Consider the following 19,281-nt stretch of genomic DNA (forward strand, 5'->3'; position numbering starts at 1 on the left):
TTACAATATGTAAAGCGGTTTTATAATTATCCAGCTCGTACGTTCCCTATAGTTGCTATTATATTTCTTTTTGTTATGTTGTCTTTGAGTGATATACTACTGTCGATGGTCTAAAATTGGACTTTATAGTTAATTAATTCATCGCAAATCCTTACCCTAAGTCAATGAGCGAACCCAATGGCTAAATTTTCTGGCTCCGCCCTTGACCACATACGGATGTATATAGATGCATTTTAGAGTGTAGTTCATTCATTTTACTCCGTATGTGGTCCATAGTGAAATATCTGCAAAGACTTATATTTAAAAATGGAGGGAGTACAAAAGGAAAACAATTTTGCCTTGTAGTAATAAATTGCATCAATGCTTGATCCTACGATCATAACTTATTACAAACTGGTGAAGGGGTTCATGACACCAGCACTAGAATCAGGGCAACGACCCTGATGATATTTTTGAACATCAGTACAGACACAAACGCTCATATACACGCGCATACACTCACCCCTATGAACGTACACACGCACACCCTACCTCTATGAGCACCTCCGAAAGACTGAGCCGGCATATCATTTTGAAATTTACGAAGTCACCGTAGGCACCTTCGTCGTCGACGGGAACGTCTCCTCCCACTGAATGCGCATTGCCGGAAATCCTGAAATAAATCCAGGAATAAATGCGAACACCAGGATTTGAACCCTGGTGGGTTGGGGATACCACAGTGCATCTAACCATCCAACCACAGGTTGGTTCGCAATGACCTTGATGATATGTGGATGCGACAATGCTAATGTAGAGAGAGTAGAATGACAACGGTAGATCCGTGCCTTGACATGAGTGGCCTTTTAATGGCCGAGGCGGTGGTAGAAAGTGGGAAGACATCCATCAATTTGCCAGTGCCTTTTTGGCAAATCATGAAGCACTAGAGTAACAACGCCAGATCCGCGCAAAGACATGGACGGCCTCTTGATGGTCGTGGGAAGACATCCCGCCGATTTGTCAATGCCTTCTTTGCCAAGCACGGTGCCACAGAGGGGCGGAGCTACATGCAAACAAAACTGTTCCATGGTCCGTTCAAGCCCAAGAGAAAACAATGAAGAGTGAAGGGGAATATGGACTTTGAGAGCAAATTTTCGGTGATTTCCTTTAGCCTGGTTCCCTCTGGCCCGCCCAACAAATTTTGGGTAGCTCCGCTAGTGCTGCCAGATGCCACTGCCGAACAATCTATTATTATCAGGATACTGATTAAAACACCGCTTCATGTGCGGGGTAAAAACTCTTGTCCTGACTTTTATTAGTGGGGCTTCGCTGCGAAAACTTATCACATTATATTGTATCACTTTCTCCTTACACATCCCGTCATGTTTGAAGGAGTTTTAACCACATATCAAACACATCTCTCCTCGCACTATTTCCACATTTTTTGAGCAATCTTTATCAAAATGAAATTTGTTGGCAATATCAAGCTTTTTTTTTACCAAAGCCGATAAATGATTTGAACTAGTTGAAAGGCAGTTTAAGCATGGACGCGCTTAAACTTCTTCGCGACGTGAGCACGCAGCGACATGGACGACATCCCGACTCCTCTGCCTAACCCAATATGGACCGCGCTGATGCTTTCTGCCCCTATGGCTTCTCGCCGTGGCATACTGCTCCTTGTTCGAGGTGAGTCTCCTGAGGCGCAACGAGTCTCTTAAATTTGGGGTTTGTAAAAAGGTTTACTGTTCATGTATTATTTTGACCCAATTTGTCTTTTTTGTTGAGAGCTACTCATATGTTGAAATGATCTGAAGTTTGAAGCGCATCTCATGCATCAAATTATATACCATGCAAAAAAAATCGGAAAGATTTTTAAAATTTATTTTGTATTTTTGTGAATTTTTTTTTTGACTGGGTGCAGATAAGTCTGGGCTCAAAAATGGATATTTGGGTTGTTAATCCATTTTGTACAAAACCATCGCCAGTTGCCTTTGGCGACATGCGCGTTGGTTGGCTTGCGTCATCAAGTTACTACTACTAGAGTGTGTTTGGGTGGCTACATGATGGTTGGTAGACTGCATATGGATGAAATCTTTTACTTCGCAAGGTGTTTGGCTACTTGACTCGCATCAATTCCTTGCGTCACACAGTTTTTAAAGCACTCCGGGACAAGGCTGAGGAGGAATAGCCGAACCTTCATACTCCTCTCATCGCATGCGGCAAGCCGCCGCTACCAAACATGTGAACCCGCACACTGCAAAACCACGCCAACTATCATGCAGGCAATCAATCATGACTACATCGTTTTTTGCACTATTTTTCTTCAACCAGGCCTTGCTCACGAGACAGAATAGATAGACAGTAATCAGTTTCCTAGATATTTTGCCCAATTCACCGACCTTTAGACAACCTTTTAAAAATAGAGTTTTCTCATGCTCATTCCGATTTTGCGAAAATTTGGTAGGGCTCTTGTTTGTTGTTTGTGTCAAAAATTCGGCATGCTGTTCCTGGCATGGTGTTTATTTGTCCATATATATGACCGTATTCGTATCAAAATTAATTCATTGTCCAAGAGGGGAAATCTGCCATGTCTAAACATGGATATTTCCAGTAACTGATTGGACTGGTGAAGCTACAAGATGTTGCTCCCTTCGTAAAGAAATATAAGAGCGTTTGGATCACTAGATTAGTAATCTAAACGCTCTTATATTTCTTTACAGAGGGAGTACAAACAAATTAAAGCACCAGCAATAATAACAGGTAAAAACAGCAATTGGTTGAAGCATCAGGTAATACTACTTCAGGGCACGACACAGAACATACCCTACATTTCCTGAACAATAAACGTTTCCCTGGATCTTTTGCCCAATACACCAAGTTCAAGTCCAAACCTTTGTGGTTAGTGCCATTGGACCCCCCGAAGGGTCAATCCCTGTCTGCCAGGGACTAGACCAACTTCGGAATGGCTGCCAGTCACAATGCAAAAAGGAACCTCAGTATTGAATTCCCTGATATCAACCAAAAGATATAACAAGCTTAACGTTCTGTGACGATAAAGCTTGTCAGACACTTGAACTGGAATCAAGATAGCGAGTTCATCCCCAGACATATTTAAAAACGATGGGTGCGACCGGAGTCTTAATTAAGAACCACAGGATATTATCATCACAGGTTTTCAGACTAGACAAAAGGTGCTCAGCAACAAAACAAAGCCTCGGATTCTGCATGTAAGATTTGTCAGTAGGTCACTTTTCACGGCGACGAGCATTCTTCGCTGCTTCTTGGGCTTCCCTGCGACCAAAATATTTTGAACATGAGAATTGTCAGGAATCTGTGTACAGCTTGCCCTGAAGTTGTATCATGATAATAAGCACATCAACACTAGGTGGTGTTCTTTCCGCGATTAGTAAATCGCTCCAGCTCAAGAAAAAACAAACTTAACAGACTTGAATGACTGAATCCATGTAATATTCTTCTAGAGATGGAGACCATCTTCCATGCACACAATTGTCTATCAAGATATCATTTATTCTTTTACTTAACTTACAAAGCAGAGGATTGCACGTCACCCTACACACCACGAAAACATGGACCAGTTACCTTAAAGCATTTGCAAGATCACCACTTGTAGGGTCAAGCTTCAAGCCATCCGCAAAAGCCTCACATGCTCTCTCGTACTTCTACAAGCACACACCATAAGATGATCAGTTATACGGTCATGATCACGGATGCTTGAAGAAAACTATACTGTGTTCTTTTTACCTTCAATAACATAAGAGCTGCCCCTTCTCGGTAGCAGGCTTTTGGCCAAAGAGGTCGCGCCATTCTGCACATGGTAGCATCAGAGAGAGCACCTCTTCCATTTCCAAGACGCAGCGCGCAGAGACTCATATTTGCCAATATGGTTGCATGCTCATCCGGACTAGGGTCAAATGCCCTTGTCTACAACACATATATCAATCACATGCAGCTTTTAGCAATACCTAAAAAAAGAGTACTACAAGACAATATATAGGATGAAGCGCATATAGTGTTATTCTGATTGATATAGAGATCTCTGTACACATGAAACCAGCAAATGTATTGGACAAATGGACAAGCAGATACATTTCAAAATAGGAACTTCTGTATAACATGTGTTACCTCAGCCCTTTCAACACAAACTGTTCAACTAACTCATAATTACTACGAGGGCAGGACGGCTGGCCTAGATTGTGCTTGCCTTGTACTGCAGAACTGAGTTTCTAACAGCACATGTTTTTACCAGAAAGAGGTGGGCAGTACGTGCACCCTATTTTCGGTGTGAACAAAAATATAGTGTGGACTGAGATCAACAGTTTACAGATATAAAAAAAATAGCCAGCACTCCTTCAGGCAATAAAAATGGGCCCTGATGACTTACACAACTATACATCTCTGATGCTATATAATAGTCCCCTCTCTTAAAAGACTCCGAAGCTTTCCGTTTCACTTCAGTTCTTCTCTTTGCGTACATTTGTTGATCCTGCACGCAGAAAAATTGCTGTTATGATAAATATGTAGAAATATCCTTGTAATGTAAAACATGAAAAATGTACAAATTTTGAAGTCTCAGCTTATGTCACCTAATTAATGTATAAGGCTAGAAAATTGTGTTGTACTCACTGTTTTAAATAGCGGGCTATAACGCCGCTATAGCATTTAGAAAGGTCCTGCGCTAAGAGACTTTGGTCCTAACACATGAAGTGAAGTTTTAAATAGCGCGCTGTAGCATTTAGAGGGGTCCTCCACTAAGAGGCACGGCCCGCTATTTAAAATTATGGTTGTACTGCAGTGCTGCAGGGTTTATCTGGAGATCAGGATGTATCCTAATTAATGTATAAGACTATAAATTTGTAATAAAATCTATTGTCCGGTGTTGCAGGGCTGGCACAATATCATCCAAGATAACCTTATTAAATCTAGCACATTGATAGTTCACCGTACGGTCATACCCAAAGACTAGAAGTTTGCTAATTGTTTATTTTTAACGGAAGCTTTGGTACATTCATTAATTAAGAAGAGAGTTGTCCGGTTAATTTACAGAAAACCGGGCAAAAATCATTACATGCTTAGCCACGAATGGCAACCAATCCACGAAGAAGAGAGTTCGCTAATAGTGATGCAATGCACCAAAAGTAAAATTTGTGCACGGAATGTTTTGTTTGCACAATGGAATTTACAATAATCGTGAATTAAAACTATTTCTATTCTAAATGATGGGCAGAACTGCCCGAGAACAGAACTACAGGTTGATGATAAATAACATATGGAACTGCCAGTGAGGACAGAATAAAACACATACCCTCAGCTTCAAACCAAAGTGTTTCACATGAGAAATTATTCCATCAATACTCCAGTCCGTCAGCGTTGAAATAGGAGAAGTTAAAGGGAATAGCATTTCAACCATGTCCCTACTGCCTTTCGAGGCGGCAACTTCAATTGGTGTGCTACCACACTGCAAGAGTAAATACCAAACATCAATACAAAATGTAATTGAAAGATTGCCACTTTACTAGTTAGGAATCACAGCCTAAGATCTCAACAAAATGGCTGGATGGACTTCAAGAGAACCACTATGCAAGGGCAAATGATGGAACAGTCTCGTTCATCCTTCCGAACAAAATTTGTAAGACAAGGGTTACGTGAAGTACACTAACATTAATAACCGAAAGCTTCAACTAATATGTTGTATTGCATGGACTATTCAAAACAGAATAGGATGAAGATGATACGAAGACCAAAATATACATGGAAGGGGTAAAAGAAATCTTTGCAGAAGTAACATTTTATATTTCTTTGACAAGGCTATGAAGATGAAGAGATTTTTTTTCAATTCCTAGTTCAGTAGACTAAACATATATTACCTCCGTCCCAAAAAGCTTGTCTTAGATTTGTCTAGATACAGATGTATCTAACAAAAAGCTTGTCTTAGATTTGTCTAGATACGGATGTATCTAACACTAAAACATGTTCAAATACATCCGTATCTGGACAAATGTAAGACAAGCTTTTTGGGACGGAGGGAGTACATGACATACTCCGCAATTTACAGCACAGAAGATTCAAATTTTTACAATGTTTCGACATCATCTCTAATACTACAAACACACAGCTCTTTGTCTCCCTCCCTCCCTCCCTCTCTACACCACCACGCTGCCCTTGCCGGAGTGAGGTTATGTGGAGTCCACATGTAATCCCTCCAGCACTGGTGCCGGCCTCCATTGCCTCCTGGCTGCAGAGTCAAAGTTCAGGCGAAAGGGTCCTTGGTGGGATACATGGTCTAATCCTCTTCTAAGCGTCTGATGCATTATCCCCCACCAAATCATCGATGCACTGGGACGTGCCAGCAGAAACTTCTAGGTAGTGATGGATTTCAGTGCCGAATTCTTCCATGATTTCAGGTTTGCGATTTACATTGGTTTATTTACCTTCACCGATATAGCTGTATTTTTATCTTATATCCACATTTTTTAGTTGTGTTGGACGCGTTGGAAGGACAGGCCTGGCGCAATGAAGTACTCCCCACTTGTGCCAAGAGGCCCTGGGTTCGACGCTGCGTCTCTGCATTGCAATGTGCAGGGGTAAGGCTTGCCTTGTACTCCCTCCGTCCGGAAATACTTGTCGGAGTAATGGATGTATCTAGACGTATTTTAGTTCTAAATACATCCATTTTTATGCATTTCTCCGACAAGTATTTTCGGACGGAAGGAGTATAATCCTTCTCCAGACCCCACCTGGTGTGGGAGCTTCTAACACTGGGTCTGTCCTTTTTGTGTTGGACATGTTGGCTGTGTGCATGCTATGCAGAGGCCAGGCATTTGCTCAGTGCACTTGTATCACCTCGATATGTTGATGGAATGAAAATGTCCTTTATTTAGAAAGCTAACTTTTATTATAAATAACTAGAAGTAAAGCATCAGTACTAATGTTCTTCGCATGTTATTTTTTAGATTTTTGCAATCTCTATAAAAGCATGTGCGAGAAAAATGACCATACATAACTACAACTATAGCTTGTACACCCTACTTCAGGGTATATATGATCTGGGCACAGGAAACTTTATACCATCAATTCTGATGATACAAGGAAAGTAAACAGACATGCATATTTTCGTCATACTTGCATCCTTTATAATAGATATTTTGTTTTGACGGGAGCCTTTATATTTCTGTTCTGTTAGGACGTGAAGCAGGACATAGAGCATCTGTAGATCTATTGGGAGGTAGTTATTAGGTTCTGACTTCTGGTTGTGACTAAAAGCTCGAGTAGGGAAATACCATAATCTATCATGCTGATCTGAGAGTGAAATTATTCAGATGGCTTTTTGGAGATCCACTTTTACATGGAGGAGAATCGACGATATCAAGCATGACTAAGTGAGAATGTGAGATGGATTAAAGAGATCGAGACATATTGACATAAGTTCAGTATCTCCGATTAAATGATAGCCTATGGTATAATAACTGGCAACTTTGCTCTACCATAAGTTCTCTATTTTTACATCCATTTGTTTATGTATTTAGTATTTACAGTACCTATAATACTTAACCAAGGTGCAAGAAGGTACCCTCACACAATAAGAAGTGAAATAAGGTTACTGAATTCCCCTGACCATGTGTCATCAGGAATTGACCAGAATAAATGTCAGATGTATAAATACAATCTAACCATTCCATTTTAAACTCAGTGCATTTTTCTTCTTCGCAACTGAAAAATGGATTTCGGTTATGCATAGAAGCAGCATCTTCTCTTCTGCTTGCTGCATTGCATACTGCATATATAGTCGTCACAAATGTCTTAAGCCTTGACCTTAACAAATAAAATGCGGGTTATGTGTCACAAAAAAATACCATTAAATTCGTACTATACAAAGAATTTTCTGATGGTATAATTTTTTAAGTTACAGGACTTGTGTATTATTTCTCTAATTGATGGTCAAAGTTAAATCTCAAAAGATGTGTATGTCGTCTTTTTGTAGCCCTGGGAAGTACTGGTTTCTCCTCATGCAAGTCTATTCCTGGAGTCAGACTAAGTGTGGGTAATAAGATTATCCTAATCTGTCAAGTGTCAACAATCTACAGCCTAACATGACCTCGTAGAGAAAAAAATGGAAAAATAATGTTCAGCTAACTTACAGCATATGCATGAAAGTAGATGATGACAAGTGACAACAGCAAAACACGAAAACAAGTAAAACTCACTTCATCAGGAATATTGGGGTTAGCACCAGCATCTAGTAAGAACTTCATGATGCCAGGTAAATCAAACTTCACTGCCAACATCACGTAACTAACACCATCAAAGTCGATGAAGTCCAGATCAACACCAGCCTGTGCAAATGAATAATTATTTGATCAGTTATTTGTGCTTGATATGTTATACTATACACAAAGAAAATGAAGTTGTGCCTACAAAACTTTAACAAAGCTCCATACGAAGAAAGAGTGCTGACCTTAACAAGTAGCTTGACACATTCCAATGGCTCACTAGGCATGGGCCCGGTGGCCCGGATGACCCAACTCAATGGGGTATAACCAAGACCGTAAACCTTGTTAGGCTACGAAAAGTGGAAGAATCAATCACTTACACTAGTCGGAAAAAAAGAGGGACTAGTAGAGAAATTAATTCTGAGATATGTCAATAGAGAAATAAAGTCTACTCATGGTGTGTACCAATTAGTCTGACTCCAGGAATAGAGACTAATTGGTACTAGTGATCTAAACGCTCTTATATTTCTTTACGGAGTGAGTACTTCTGAAGGCAACAGAAAGAAATATATTACATAGAAATTAGACATAACATGTACTTGGCTTCTGGGAAAGTGAGCACGTTGTACTTTAGGATAATTAAATAAAATACTGTCCATGATGAATTTTTGTTGTTTCAAATACAATGCAAATCTTTTGTTCAGATGGAGCACAAGTATCAAAGGCAACAAGATCTTCCATTCCAGTGCATTCCCAAATAGAATATACAGATGAAGCATGAGTACCACTGGCCACAGGATATTCCGTTCCAGAGTTCTATTTTTCACCGTAAAGAAGAGAACCAAGAAACTGGTGTCTTACATTGGCATGGTGCTCCAACAAGATCTTAATTATGTCATGGTGTTTAGAAATAGCAGCTGCATGCAATGGCGTCCCCTGTGCAGAATCTAAATCCACATCGATTCCTCTTGAAAGCAGCAGTTCTACTATTTCACATTGTCCTGGAAAACGAAGTTTCAAAAAAAAAGTGAAAGACAAGAATATTTTCCAACATTGGTTACCAGTTTTCCCAGTTTGCACTAAAAATTAACTCTGGACCAGTTTTCAGTTTTGTGATCATGAACTGCCCAGTAACCATTTTGGTTACCACATATCTCATCAAGAACCAGGTTTTCAAAAGTGGACGGATTGAGGCTATTCAAATTTTACTTGTTTATCCCTGGAAATAGAAGAAGTCATCAATTTTGAGCTTATAAGATTATAATCAAAACCTTGGATAACATTGGATATCCAACCTCAAAGTTATTCTCTTCACACACTCGATAATGTTTCTTCGGCCATCATCCAAATAAAAAATATGGCAAGTATATGGGAGCTTTATTCGATGAAAATCACATAAAAAAAATATGGCAAGTATATGCTAAAATAGAAACATCAAGCATCGCACAAGCTAAGAGAGGTGTCATAGTAGTCAACTGTAATGATCCCAAGTGAAGGTTGTAGCTCTGTGCGTTGTGATGTGTGTTTCTTGCTTACTTTATACCTTAGCCAAGTCTATTCAAAGAGAGAGAAGCTACCACACAAATGTTAACAAAATAAAGACTAATCTTATCAAACGAAAACTAATAACTAGTTTGAAGGAATGGATCTAATTTGGATCAGTCGACCCAGAAATGCTAACTTCTCTCTTAGCAAAGCCAAACAGAGAGAGGCTACCAGACAAATTTTCACAAAATTAAGACTAATCATATCAAAAGAAAAATAATAATTTGAAGGAATGGATCCAATTTGGATCAGTCGACCCAGAAATGCTTCATCTAACAATGGTAAATTCAAAGTTTATTTTATTACCAGACGGATAAAACAAAAGCAAAAAGAATCCTGAGACTAATCTTCACTGACTGAGAATTAGCAAAACCATTACGAAAACGGTTTTATCCAGTTATCTCTAACGCTCATTCGGTGCCTCCTACCACCGGTTAGGATCCGTATGCCTGCTAACCCGCAGCTGCGGGCCATGTTGGTTGCCTTATTCCCATAGAGAAGCATTTTTTTTCAATGAACTTCATTTGAAGTTTGGAACTCTAGAAATAAGCATACTTGTTGGGAAAGAGAGAGACCTTCATTCGCAGCGCCATAGAGAGGTGAGTGTAGTTTGCCAGCCAGTGGATCAGCACCATGATCAAGAAGATATCTTGCAGCATCAGCTCTTCCATACAAGGCAGAAAGGTACAGTGGCGTGTCACCTGCGAGAGTCGAAAAGATAAAAATGAGGAGCTCGACAAATTCACGCCAATCCTGCCCTCAATACAAAAAGTTGTACACAAGAGAGCCAAACGTGAAAAGAGAACTTTACTAGTGCAGTATCAAATGCCTTTCCATCTGACACATGTTTACTATTGACAAAGTTGCACAACGAACAGACAGAGGAGACACTTCATATACAGTCCACAAGTAGCGGTTTGCCCATACAACATATCCAAAGAAAACAGACGATGTTCGCGGTAGGGCTGTGTGTGTGTGTGTGTATTGGACATGGGGATATTTGAAATCGATCCACTTGTCACTTAATCACAATTTACAAATGCATACACCATGCAACATGTAACACCAAATCTGAAGCCTAAAATGTGAATTCTACATGGTACGTAGTGACTAACTAGCAAACATAATCAGCACATAAATACATAAAGAGATATAATCTGACAATTTACAAATGCATAGACCATACAGCATGCAACACCAAATTTGAAGCCTAAAATGCGAATTCCACCATACAGCGTGGCGGAGTAATTAACTGACAGTAAGCAGAATCAGCATAAATAAATACATAAACAGAAATTGAAGGATCTGCCAATTGACGCCAAGGGAAGCAGGGAAGGGAACACCACCTATGAAGTTGAGTTGATTGACATCGAGGCGGAGGTCCTCGACGAGGTACTTGCAGACCTCGACCCGCCCCGCCGCGGCCGCCAGATGCAGCGCGCGGTGTCCTTGGCCGTCCTCCACCGCCGCCAGGACGGCGGCCTCGCCTTGCCCGCCTGAGCCCATCCACCTCGCCATCTCTTCGCGACGGGAGAATTGGGAGCCAAGTCAGAGTCAGGCACTAATTGGTCAAGCTACGTACTACCATCGTCAAACCCTAAGAAGAAAGAGCATGAGGAGGAGGAGTCGGGGTTACTCTTGAGGAGGCCGAGGTTGCCGGCGGCGGCGGCGGCGGCGCGGAGGAGTGCCTCCTCCCGCTGCTGCTTCCCCATCGCCTCCATCTCCATGGCGATCGAGCAGGCGGCGAGAGGGAGTCGCGAAATTTCGAGAGCGGCAGTGCGCAAGACTGCCTGCGGGGCTGTGGAGAAGACGAGGAGACCCGGACGACGGACGGGGAGGGGAGGAGCCCGTGGGCCGAAATGGAATCCTTGGTTGCTTGCTTCCACTTGACGCTCACTGCGCCAAAATGTCTGGCGCGACCCTGACCCAGTTTACTACTCCCTCCATCCCCATAATGTATAATACTCCCTCCATTTCCAAATACATAGAAGTTTTTCCAAAGATTCCAACAGGTGACTACATATGGAGCAAAATAAGTGAATCTACACTCTAAAATATGGCTACATACATCCGTATGTGATAGTCCATTTGAAATGTCTAAAAAGACTTATATTTAGGAACGGAGGGAGTAGCTTGCAAAAATGTCTTATATTATGAGACAAAGAAAGTTTATTTTTGAAAAAATGTCATCAACAAAAAGTGACCCTAATTTCCATGATCTTAATTATGGAAAAAATGTCATGCTTCTTTATTACTCCCTCCGTCCGGAAATACTTGTCGGACGAATGGATGTATCTAGATGTGTTTTAGTTCTAGATACATCCATTTTTATCCATTTCTCCGACAAGTATTTCCGGACGGAGGGAGTACTATCATTTCTCTCATTTATAAATCTACAATGAGTATGATAAGAAAAAGGTCGTGTGATCTACAATAAAATTGCCATGCTAAACTTTAAAAACTTTCATCCTCTAAATAAGAAATATGTTATCTGGATAAGCCCAAAATTAGATTCTATTGTTTTGTTTTAAAAAATAAAATAAAAAATCATACACAGGAATTGCCTTGGCCAATAAAAGAAAAAATCCATGCCATTAATAATAAAAATATCATCCTCTTACTAATAAAAATGCCATCCTCTCAAATTAAAAATGGCATCCTCTCAATAATAAATATGTCATCCTCTCAACAATAAAAATTAAATCCTCTTAATAATAAAAATGACAAGTTATTAATACTCCTGTTGTAATTTTTATTTACAAGTTATTAATACTCCTCTTAAAAAATGGAGTACTAAAAATGCCCATATTGTAAATAATAAACTGCCATGTGATAAAGTGAAAAACAGTTCCATAATATTGCCATGGGCTTGTAAAAAATGGCACATGGCCAAAAAAACAGGACTTTGACCTTTCAAATAGATGAAATGAAAAATCAGGTTTTCTGGATTTTATTTGGTCAAATTTTCAAATGAGAAATTGAATCAAAACGCAAAATAGCTTCAAGGATACATATAGCATCTTAAACTCAAGATTTCACAAACCCCCACTTTGAACCCTCCTCACCCACATTGGTCCGTGCATTTTCTAGATAGAAAGAGAGCGTTTGCCTGGAAATGGGTTACAGTGAACGACTCTAGCTTATCTACGTGGCGTCGACCTTGCACCAAGATCCATGCAACGTCAGGGAAGGTGTTCGCCAAGATTGGCTCCCAGCGAATGTTCGCTAGATATCATTTCCGTTCATATTTTAAATTTTTTTCTCACAAGGTGTTGCAATCAAATACTTACACTGGAAAAGGAAAATGTATTTTAGATACTTTTTGTGTTAAAATTTTCGATCATCTAGTATAAAGAACACCAGAAGTAACAATTTGTTGAAGTCCTCATGCTCTTATGTACTATTATTATTTTCGAATGCCAAAGTAACAAGAACAATTCCATCCATGCATTGGACTATACAGAAAATGAGATCGATAAAATGGTAATTCATTCCACGAACTTTTATTGAAGAAATATACATGTTCTTTAAGAGGCTACAACAGTCAGGGACAAAATGATGGAAATAGTACAAGATCGAAGGTACAGTACAAGATCAAAATGACGAAAGTACTGAGTGTACAACAACGTGACAATTCTACATTAATCTCAACCAAAGACTGTTATGGAAACCTATCGTCGTTCAAAATTACACTCCTTTCGCAAGCCCCGTGGCTGAATCAATCAAGGCGTGGCTCTCATCGGTGAGAACTTTTGGGCCGGCCCCAGGCCTGCTACAGATGAAGTAGCTAACATCGCCTTTGAATTTTTGGTTTGGAGCTTTCATCTCTGGAGGCGCTGGAAGGGCCTCGACATCGGCTATGGATTGCAAACCAGCGTCGCTTAGGATCGATTTATCGCCGAGCATATAGCTGCCATGATCATGTTTGTCAGATGTGCACATGTTTGTAGTATACCTAGAAACGAATAAATACTAGGTTTTAATCCTGATAATATCAGACACACCTGTCCAAGTCATTCTCCTGTGGGGGGAAAGTGTATAAGAGCCTCTGAAGGAGAAGGGTGGCAGTTTTGCGGTTCCGTGCTATTAGGACAGCGTTAGGCCCAGCATCAAATGTGTAGGCAACCTGCAATTACAAGAAATCAAATTTCTAATTTAGAAGTCTTACACACAAGAGTTGGTTTCGGTATCAGATCAATCACACCATCCAGTACCAATGATTTGTAGTTTAGGTGAAATGCATACCAGACAGACAAATAAAAGAAAATTAATACTGCCAAGATTGCAATGAAGTTTTATCCTTTGATGAAGGAAATACAATAAGATATTTCTTATGCATTGTTGTCATAATTCAAACTTTCGATGCTATTTGGTAGATACAACAGCTATAGAACTATAGAAGTATTTTAAAAGTCTGCAGCTCCAGCTATAGAACTATAGTAATAGTTCATGTACTCAGGAAGGACTCTAAAAAATATGTTCCATCAAAATCAAGGGTTCAAACTTCAAGCATAGCATGACTCGTATTTTCGCTATTTTTCAGAAACATGCAATGATTTTACCAAGGTTCACACCTTTTAAATTAGGATAAATTACTCCAACAAGTGATGCTACTGATACATGTTTGGTCCAGTGCAGTAAAAACGGCTTGTACTGCCATGTCATAATTAAGTTTAGCCCGCCTTGATGGATACCAGAACTATATTTAAGATCCCTAGGCAGCAGACACAGTTCAGAAGAATTCAAAAGGTACCATGTGTTAAACAGGAACAGAATATACCTGTGGTGTTCCTTCCGAGTGGTTCCACTTTTCCACAAGGCTAATTATCCTGCAGTTGGTTGAGAGAGCAATTCTTAACTCTGGAATTTCAGTAGGAACAGATGCTCAAAATCAGGACTGCGAAAAAAACTACCTGTGTGATGTGTCGTTCATGTAGAAGATGGGAGGACTCGTGTCCAAACATACAGCATGAAACTGGTTGCTATCGGCACAAGTTAACCTGGCGAAGGATTCAAAATCACGATTCTTGATAGCATCTTCCATTTTCAATATCCGACTTGGCACTACAGTCTGGAATACAACAAACAGTGCAGTGCACAGTGAGTGCAAGAAACAGTAAAGTGCAACTAAAGAGATTGATCAGTATAATTTCCAAAACACTTTGGTTTTTTTTTTCAAAACCACAAAACCTGACAGTCCACAGAACAGGAGCCAGGAGGGATAAAATTACAGTTCAGATTTCATATTGCAGCTTCATGATGATTCTTATAAGAATAATTGTACATCATGTGAACTGTTCAAAACATTTCAAGTTAAAGATGAAAATGCATTCACCTGGGCCCTGTACTGCAAGAGGGGGCTTGTTTCGACAGTGTCTCGCATCCCACTGGTGCTACTGGTTTCCTTCTGCTTTGAACTGACCTAATTCCACAAAGCAACATAATAGGAAAATAAGTTGGGACAAAAATGGTAAAATGGTGTCACTAGCTAGTTGAGATTTGGTGTAAATGAAACCATGACTCGATGAGCAATTTCCAATGATACATACATGAAACAGATCATGTTATCTAACAGAGATCACATTGACATACCACTGCTATGATTATAACAAGATCATCCCAATGTGACTCGTCAGCAAGCTGTACTGCCATGCTGTCACTTCCGTCATCATTCTACGAGTATAAAGTCAAACTCAATCGTTTTCCAACAGAAAAGCATGCATTCAAAAAAATACAATTTCTCTGCCATAACCAAGAGACAACTTACTTTTCCCATACACCATTTCACAAATCCACCATATATACTGCGGCATGCACTTCCAGACCCCTGCCTGCACTGAAATTTGTCAGCCAAGAGAAGCATATATAAGGAAAGCGTAGACATAAAACCACTAGCTTATCATTTTTTTAGATGAAAGGCCTTGACCCAGCTTTTCCATTCAAAGCTTAAAGTTCGGTACAAGTATAAAAAAGGTAAAAGACAGGGGGTGCCTGGTTTACAAAGTTGCTCAACACCCATAAGGGGAAATCTAAAAAAGATTAAGCTGCTAGCTTATCATTTAACAAAATGAAGTACTCCATTGTTGCGCTATACCGTCAAGCAAACATCGCAAACAGGATAGAGCACAGACAGGGTGTTGCTACATAATGTATCAGTACAAACCTTGCTATTGAAGAAAGTTCTCCGTAATCTTCATTCACGTTCATTAGCTTTCCCAGGGTGAAAACTGCAAACAGTATTCAAATGAGTAATTATGTGCTGTGCTATTGGCATGAAAGCAAGACCGCACTTAGCATGTTTATGATCAAAATAGTCATTTTGTGTTGGATAGCACTATCAAACTTCAAGACACAAAATGAAGTAATCGATATTTGTACAAAACAAGCATGCAGAGAAGTGTTAGACAATCAGGAGAAAACAAGACAAGGGACCAGATATTAGCAGTATATCATGGAACTCCAGCCATTTCTAAGTCTGGCAGAATTATTGCAAAGATTAACCAGCAGACCACTACCAAGAAACATATTTTCTACTTATTATGTTTTGGTGCCTCTATACAACCAAATAAAGAACAAATTGCAGATAAATAGGACAGCTTTAACAGCAGGATTCAGGGCAGTATTAGGCAGTTGGATAACCATAACATTTCCCTAATATTATGAATAGCATGCAAAGGTGTATCTGGAAGGTAGAAACCTCTCGATAGGAACACAGTCCACTTCTAGCTAGAAATGCATCTACCCCCATCAAAAATTAATGTTGGCAAGAGAATAAGAAATAGACCCCTCTGCTACTAAACACAACTCGGGTGCGTGTAGAACAGCAGAAAACAAAAGGAAATCAAAGCCTGACACGAAATATTCACGATTTTGGTTATACATATGTTTTCCTGACTTATAACAGTGGCATCTGAATTAGGAGAATTACCAAGACAAGCAAGGCCAGCGGCCGAAGAGGCCAAACCGGCAGCGGTTGGGAAGTTGTTGTAGGATGCTATGTGGACATGCAACTTTTCCCAGTCCTCTTTCTTGATCTTGATCCCCTTTTTCTCGTCCTCGACATCACGAGCCCGCTTCCGTATCTCCCTCAGGCAGCTCTGGAATCTCCCGCCCGACAACGCGATCTCCTGCCCAATTCCAAATCAAAAGGATGACTGAATCAGAATCACACTACCATCTGAACAGACAGCAATTCCGTTATTCCGGCTAAAGCATTGCTATAGAATCACCTTGCACCGGCCACTTACCTAGAGTCAATGTCCAAAGCATGAGCGGGGCATCAATATAGTACTGATGCTAGTGCAGACAATAGAAACAGAAATGTGCGTTTTGGCCTTTTCTTTACAAGACAAAAATTCAGAGCTCCGCCAACTGCCTTTGCAAATGCAGCGATCTTTCAAACAGGTCCCGGTCCAGATCTAAGAAGGGGCAGCCAATTTGATCAGACGAGCACTCACACTACCAAATCCGCGTTCTATGCCAAAACACGAGGCAGAGATTCGATCGAGCTTGAAATCTAGCGGATCACCACAGGTACACTCGGCGGAGGACTCGATAGCATCCACCCTAGAACAAACATCTCGGAGGCGGTGGCGGCAATGGAGGGCAATCGAGCGTGGGGCGAAAAGGAAAGAAAAGAAAAACAGTCAAGGCAGGGGGGGGAAGCTCACCTTGCCGTTGAGCCACATGCGGTCGGATGGGAATGAGGGGCTGGCAGCGACGGTGGTGGTGGCGGAGAGGTGGTCGGGGTCGAGGGTGACGCTGATGCTGTCGTTGACGGGGAGGATGAGCGTCTCGTCCCGCTTCCCCCAGTACTTGATCACCGCGATGTTGGTCGGCGACCGCCCCGTGGCCATCAGCACCCACTGCGGCTCCGTCGCCCCCATCGGATCTGAGCAGGTCCCGCCGCCGCCGCCGCGCCTGGGGTTTCGCCGCAGGTAGGGGGCGGGCGTCGGCGTCCGGCGGAGACTACGAGGAGAGGATGGGGGAGGGGGGAGGGGGAGTGAAGTCGGGAGGAAACTGCTGCTGGCTGGTGGCCGCAAAGCCGCAGTAATGACGGTATTTTTCATGCGCACCCTCCGTATCATAATTAATACTGTATTGTACTCCCTCGGTCCGGAAATACTTGTTGAAGAAATGGATAAAAATGGATGTACCTTAAACTAAAATATGTCTAGATACAACCATTTCTCCGACAAGTATTTTCGAACGAAGGGAGTATTACAGTACTATACTCCCTCCCCAAAGTGTTTTTAGAAATTTCAATACCAACTACTCCATACAAGTCTGTTGGGACTCGCGACTTCCCTACCCTAGCCGCCGCCATGCCAGGCGACTAAGGAGGCGATTTTCTTCCTCTGATCTCAGTCGGCCAGGGCGTTGGCCCCCTCTTCCTCCGGCTGCTCCGGCGGCAGGAGGGAGGGGGGACCCCGTTCCTCCGTTCTGTAGTTAGGTTTTGGATTTGTAGGTCGTGGTGCGTCGTTGGGATGGTGGGAGCGGCGCCCGGACGAATAAATCTGCCTCAGCTTCACTCCCACATCGGCGGTGCCGTTCATGGCGGCGTCTCGGAGTTGATGGCATCGTATGATTGCCGATCCTTCAGATCGATTGTGTTAGGGTTCATGGATGATGTCGGCGAGGCGGCGGCGACGACTTCATCCATGAACCCTAACTTCATCAGGTGTGTCTCTCCTTCTGCTCTGTCCCCGTTGTTGTGGCGTTATCTCCGACGTCATGGTGGAGCAAGAAGGTTTTGTCATCCAGGAATACGCGCAGACGGTTGTCCGCGCAAGTGACAGCTGGAAGATGGTGCATCCCGTGCTAGGTTTGTGGTTGGTGGCCGACAGTTCTGGTTTCCTCTTTCGACGTCGTTGTCGTGCGGGGGTGTCAGATCTAGAGTTCGATGGCGTGTCCGGGGACATGTTGCCCCGGTTTGATTTTTTTAACGGCAATGGTTTTGCTTCTGGCAAACTACTTTCAAGGTCCGTAAAGCTGCTAATCAGCAATGGAGCCGCGTCGAGCTCGGGTGAAGAGGTGATTTGTTTTCTTTTCCTTTGGTGGCCGCTTCGGTGGTGTCGGAGGAGAGGAACATGCGCTGGTATTTTGCATAGGATTATCCTATCCTTTCAGTCTTGTAATGTCGGTGCTTACGTGCCTTATAACCGGATCTTTATTTTATAAATAAGACACGTATTACCATGAAAAAAATTACTCCCTCCCTTCCTAAATACCGAGTATTTGCCTTTCTAGAGATTTTAAATGGACTACCACATACGGATGTATATGGGCATATTTTAGAGTGTAGAATCACTCATTTTGCTCCGTATGTAGTCACTTGTTGAAATCTCTAGAAAGACAAATATTTAGGAATGGAGGGAGTACATACGAATGTATATAGGCATATTCTACAGGGCAAATTCACCCATTTTGCTTCATACATGATTCATATTAAAATCTTTAGAAAGACTTATATTTAAAAACGGGGAGTAGTATTGCTTATTATTTGATCTGGACTGCATAGAGGATATCGTAT

The 19,281-nt window shown here is 41.4% G+C and overlaps 2 protein-coding genes across 2 annotated transcripts; both read right to left on the reverse strand.

Moving 5' to 3' along the window:
* Positions 1-2,969: 2,969 nt before the first annotated feature.
* On the reverse strand, positions 2,970-11,267 carry LOC119306459 (ankyrin-1-like). The gene is made up of 10 exons (XM_037582672.1): positions 11,096-11,267; positions 10,325-10,450; positions 9,066-9,205; positions 8,450-8,554; positions 8,199-8,327; positions 5,300-5,452; positions 4,379-4,480; positions 3,739-3,918; positions 3,577-3,656; positions 2,970-3,267 (listed from the first exon to the last, which is right to left on the reverse strand). Exons 1-10 carry the CDS (start codon positions 11,265-11,267, stop codon positions 3,222-3,224), a joined length of 1,233 nt encoding a protein of 410 aa, XP_037438569.1. The 3' UTR covers positions 2,970-3,221.
* A 1,949-nt stretch (positions 11,268-13,216) lies between these two features.
* Positions 13,217-17,775, reverse strand: LOC119312228 (diphosphomevalonate decarboxylase 2-like). Its single transcript, XM_037587958.1, has 10 exons — positions 17,420-17,775; positions 16,678-16,876; positions 15,913-15,976; positions 15,517-15,580; positions 15,342-15,422; positions 15,085-15,171; positions 14,663-14,820; positions 14,530-14,578; positions 13,754-13,875; positions 13,217-13,659 (listed from the first exon to the last, which is right to left on the reverse strand). The coding sequence occupies exons 1-10, from the start codon at positions 17,633-17,635 to the stop codon at positions 13,437-13,439; spliced, it is 1,263 nt and encodes a 420-aa protein (XP_037443855.1). The 5' UTR covers positions 17,636-17,775; the 3' UTR covers positions 13,217-13,436.
* Between the last annotated feature and the right edge of the window lie 1,506 nt (positions 17,776-19,281).

Source organism: Triticum dicoccoides, chromosome 5B (assembly GCF_002162155.2).
Source record: "Triticum dicoccoides isolate Atlit2015 ecotype Zavitan chromosome 5B, WEW_v2.0, whole genome shotgun sequence".
NCBI classification, from domain to species: domain Eukaryota; kingdom Viridiplantae; phylum Streptophyta; class Magnoliopsida; order Poales; family Poaceae; genus Triticum; species Triticum dicoccoides.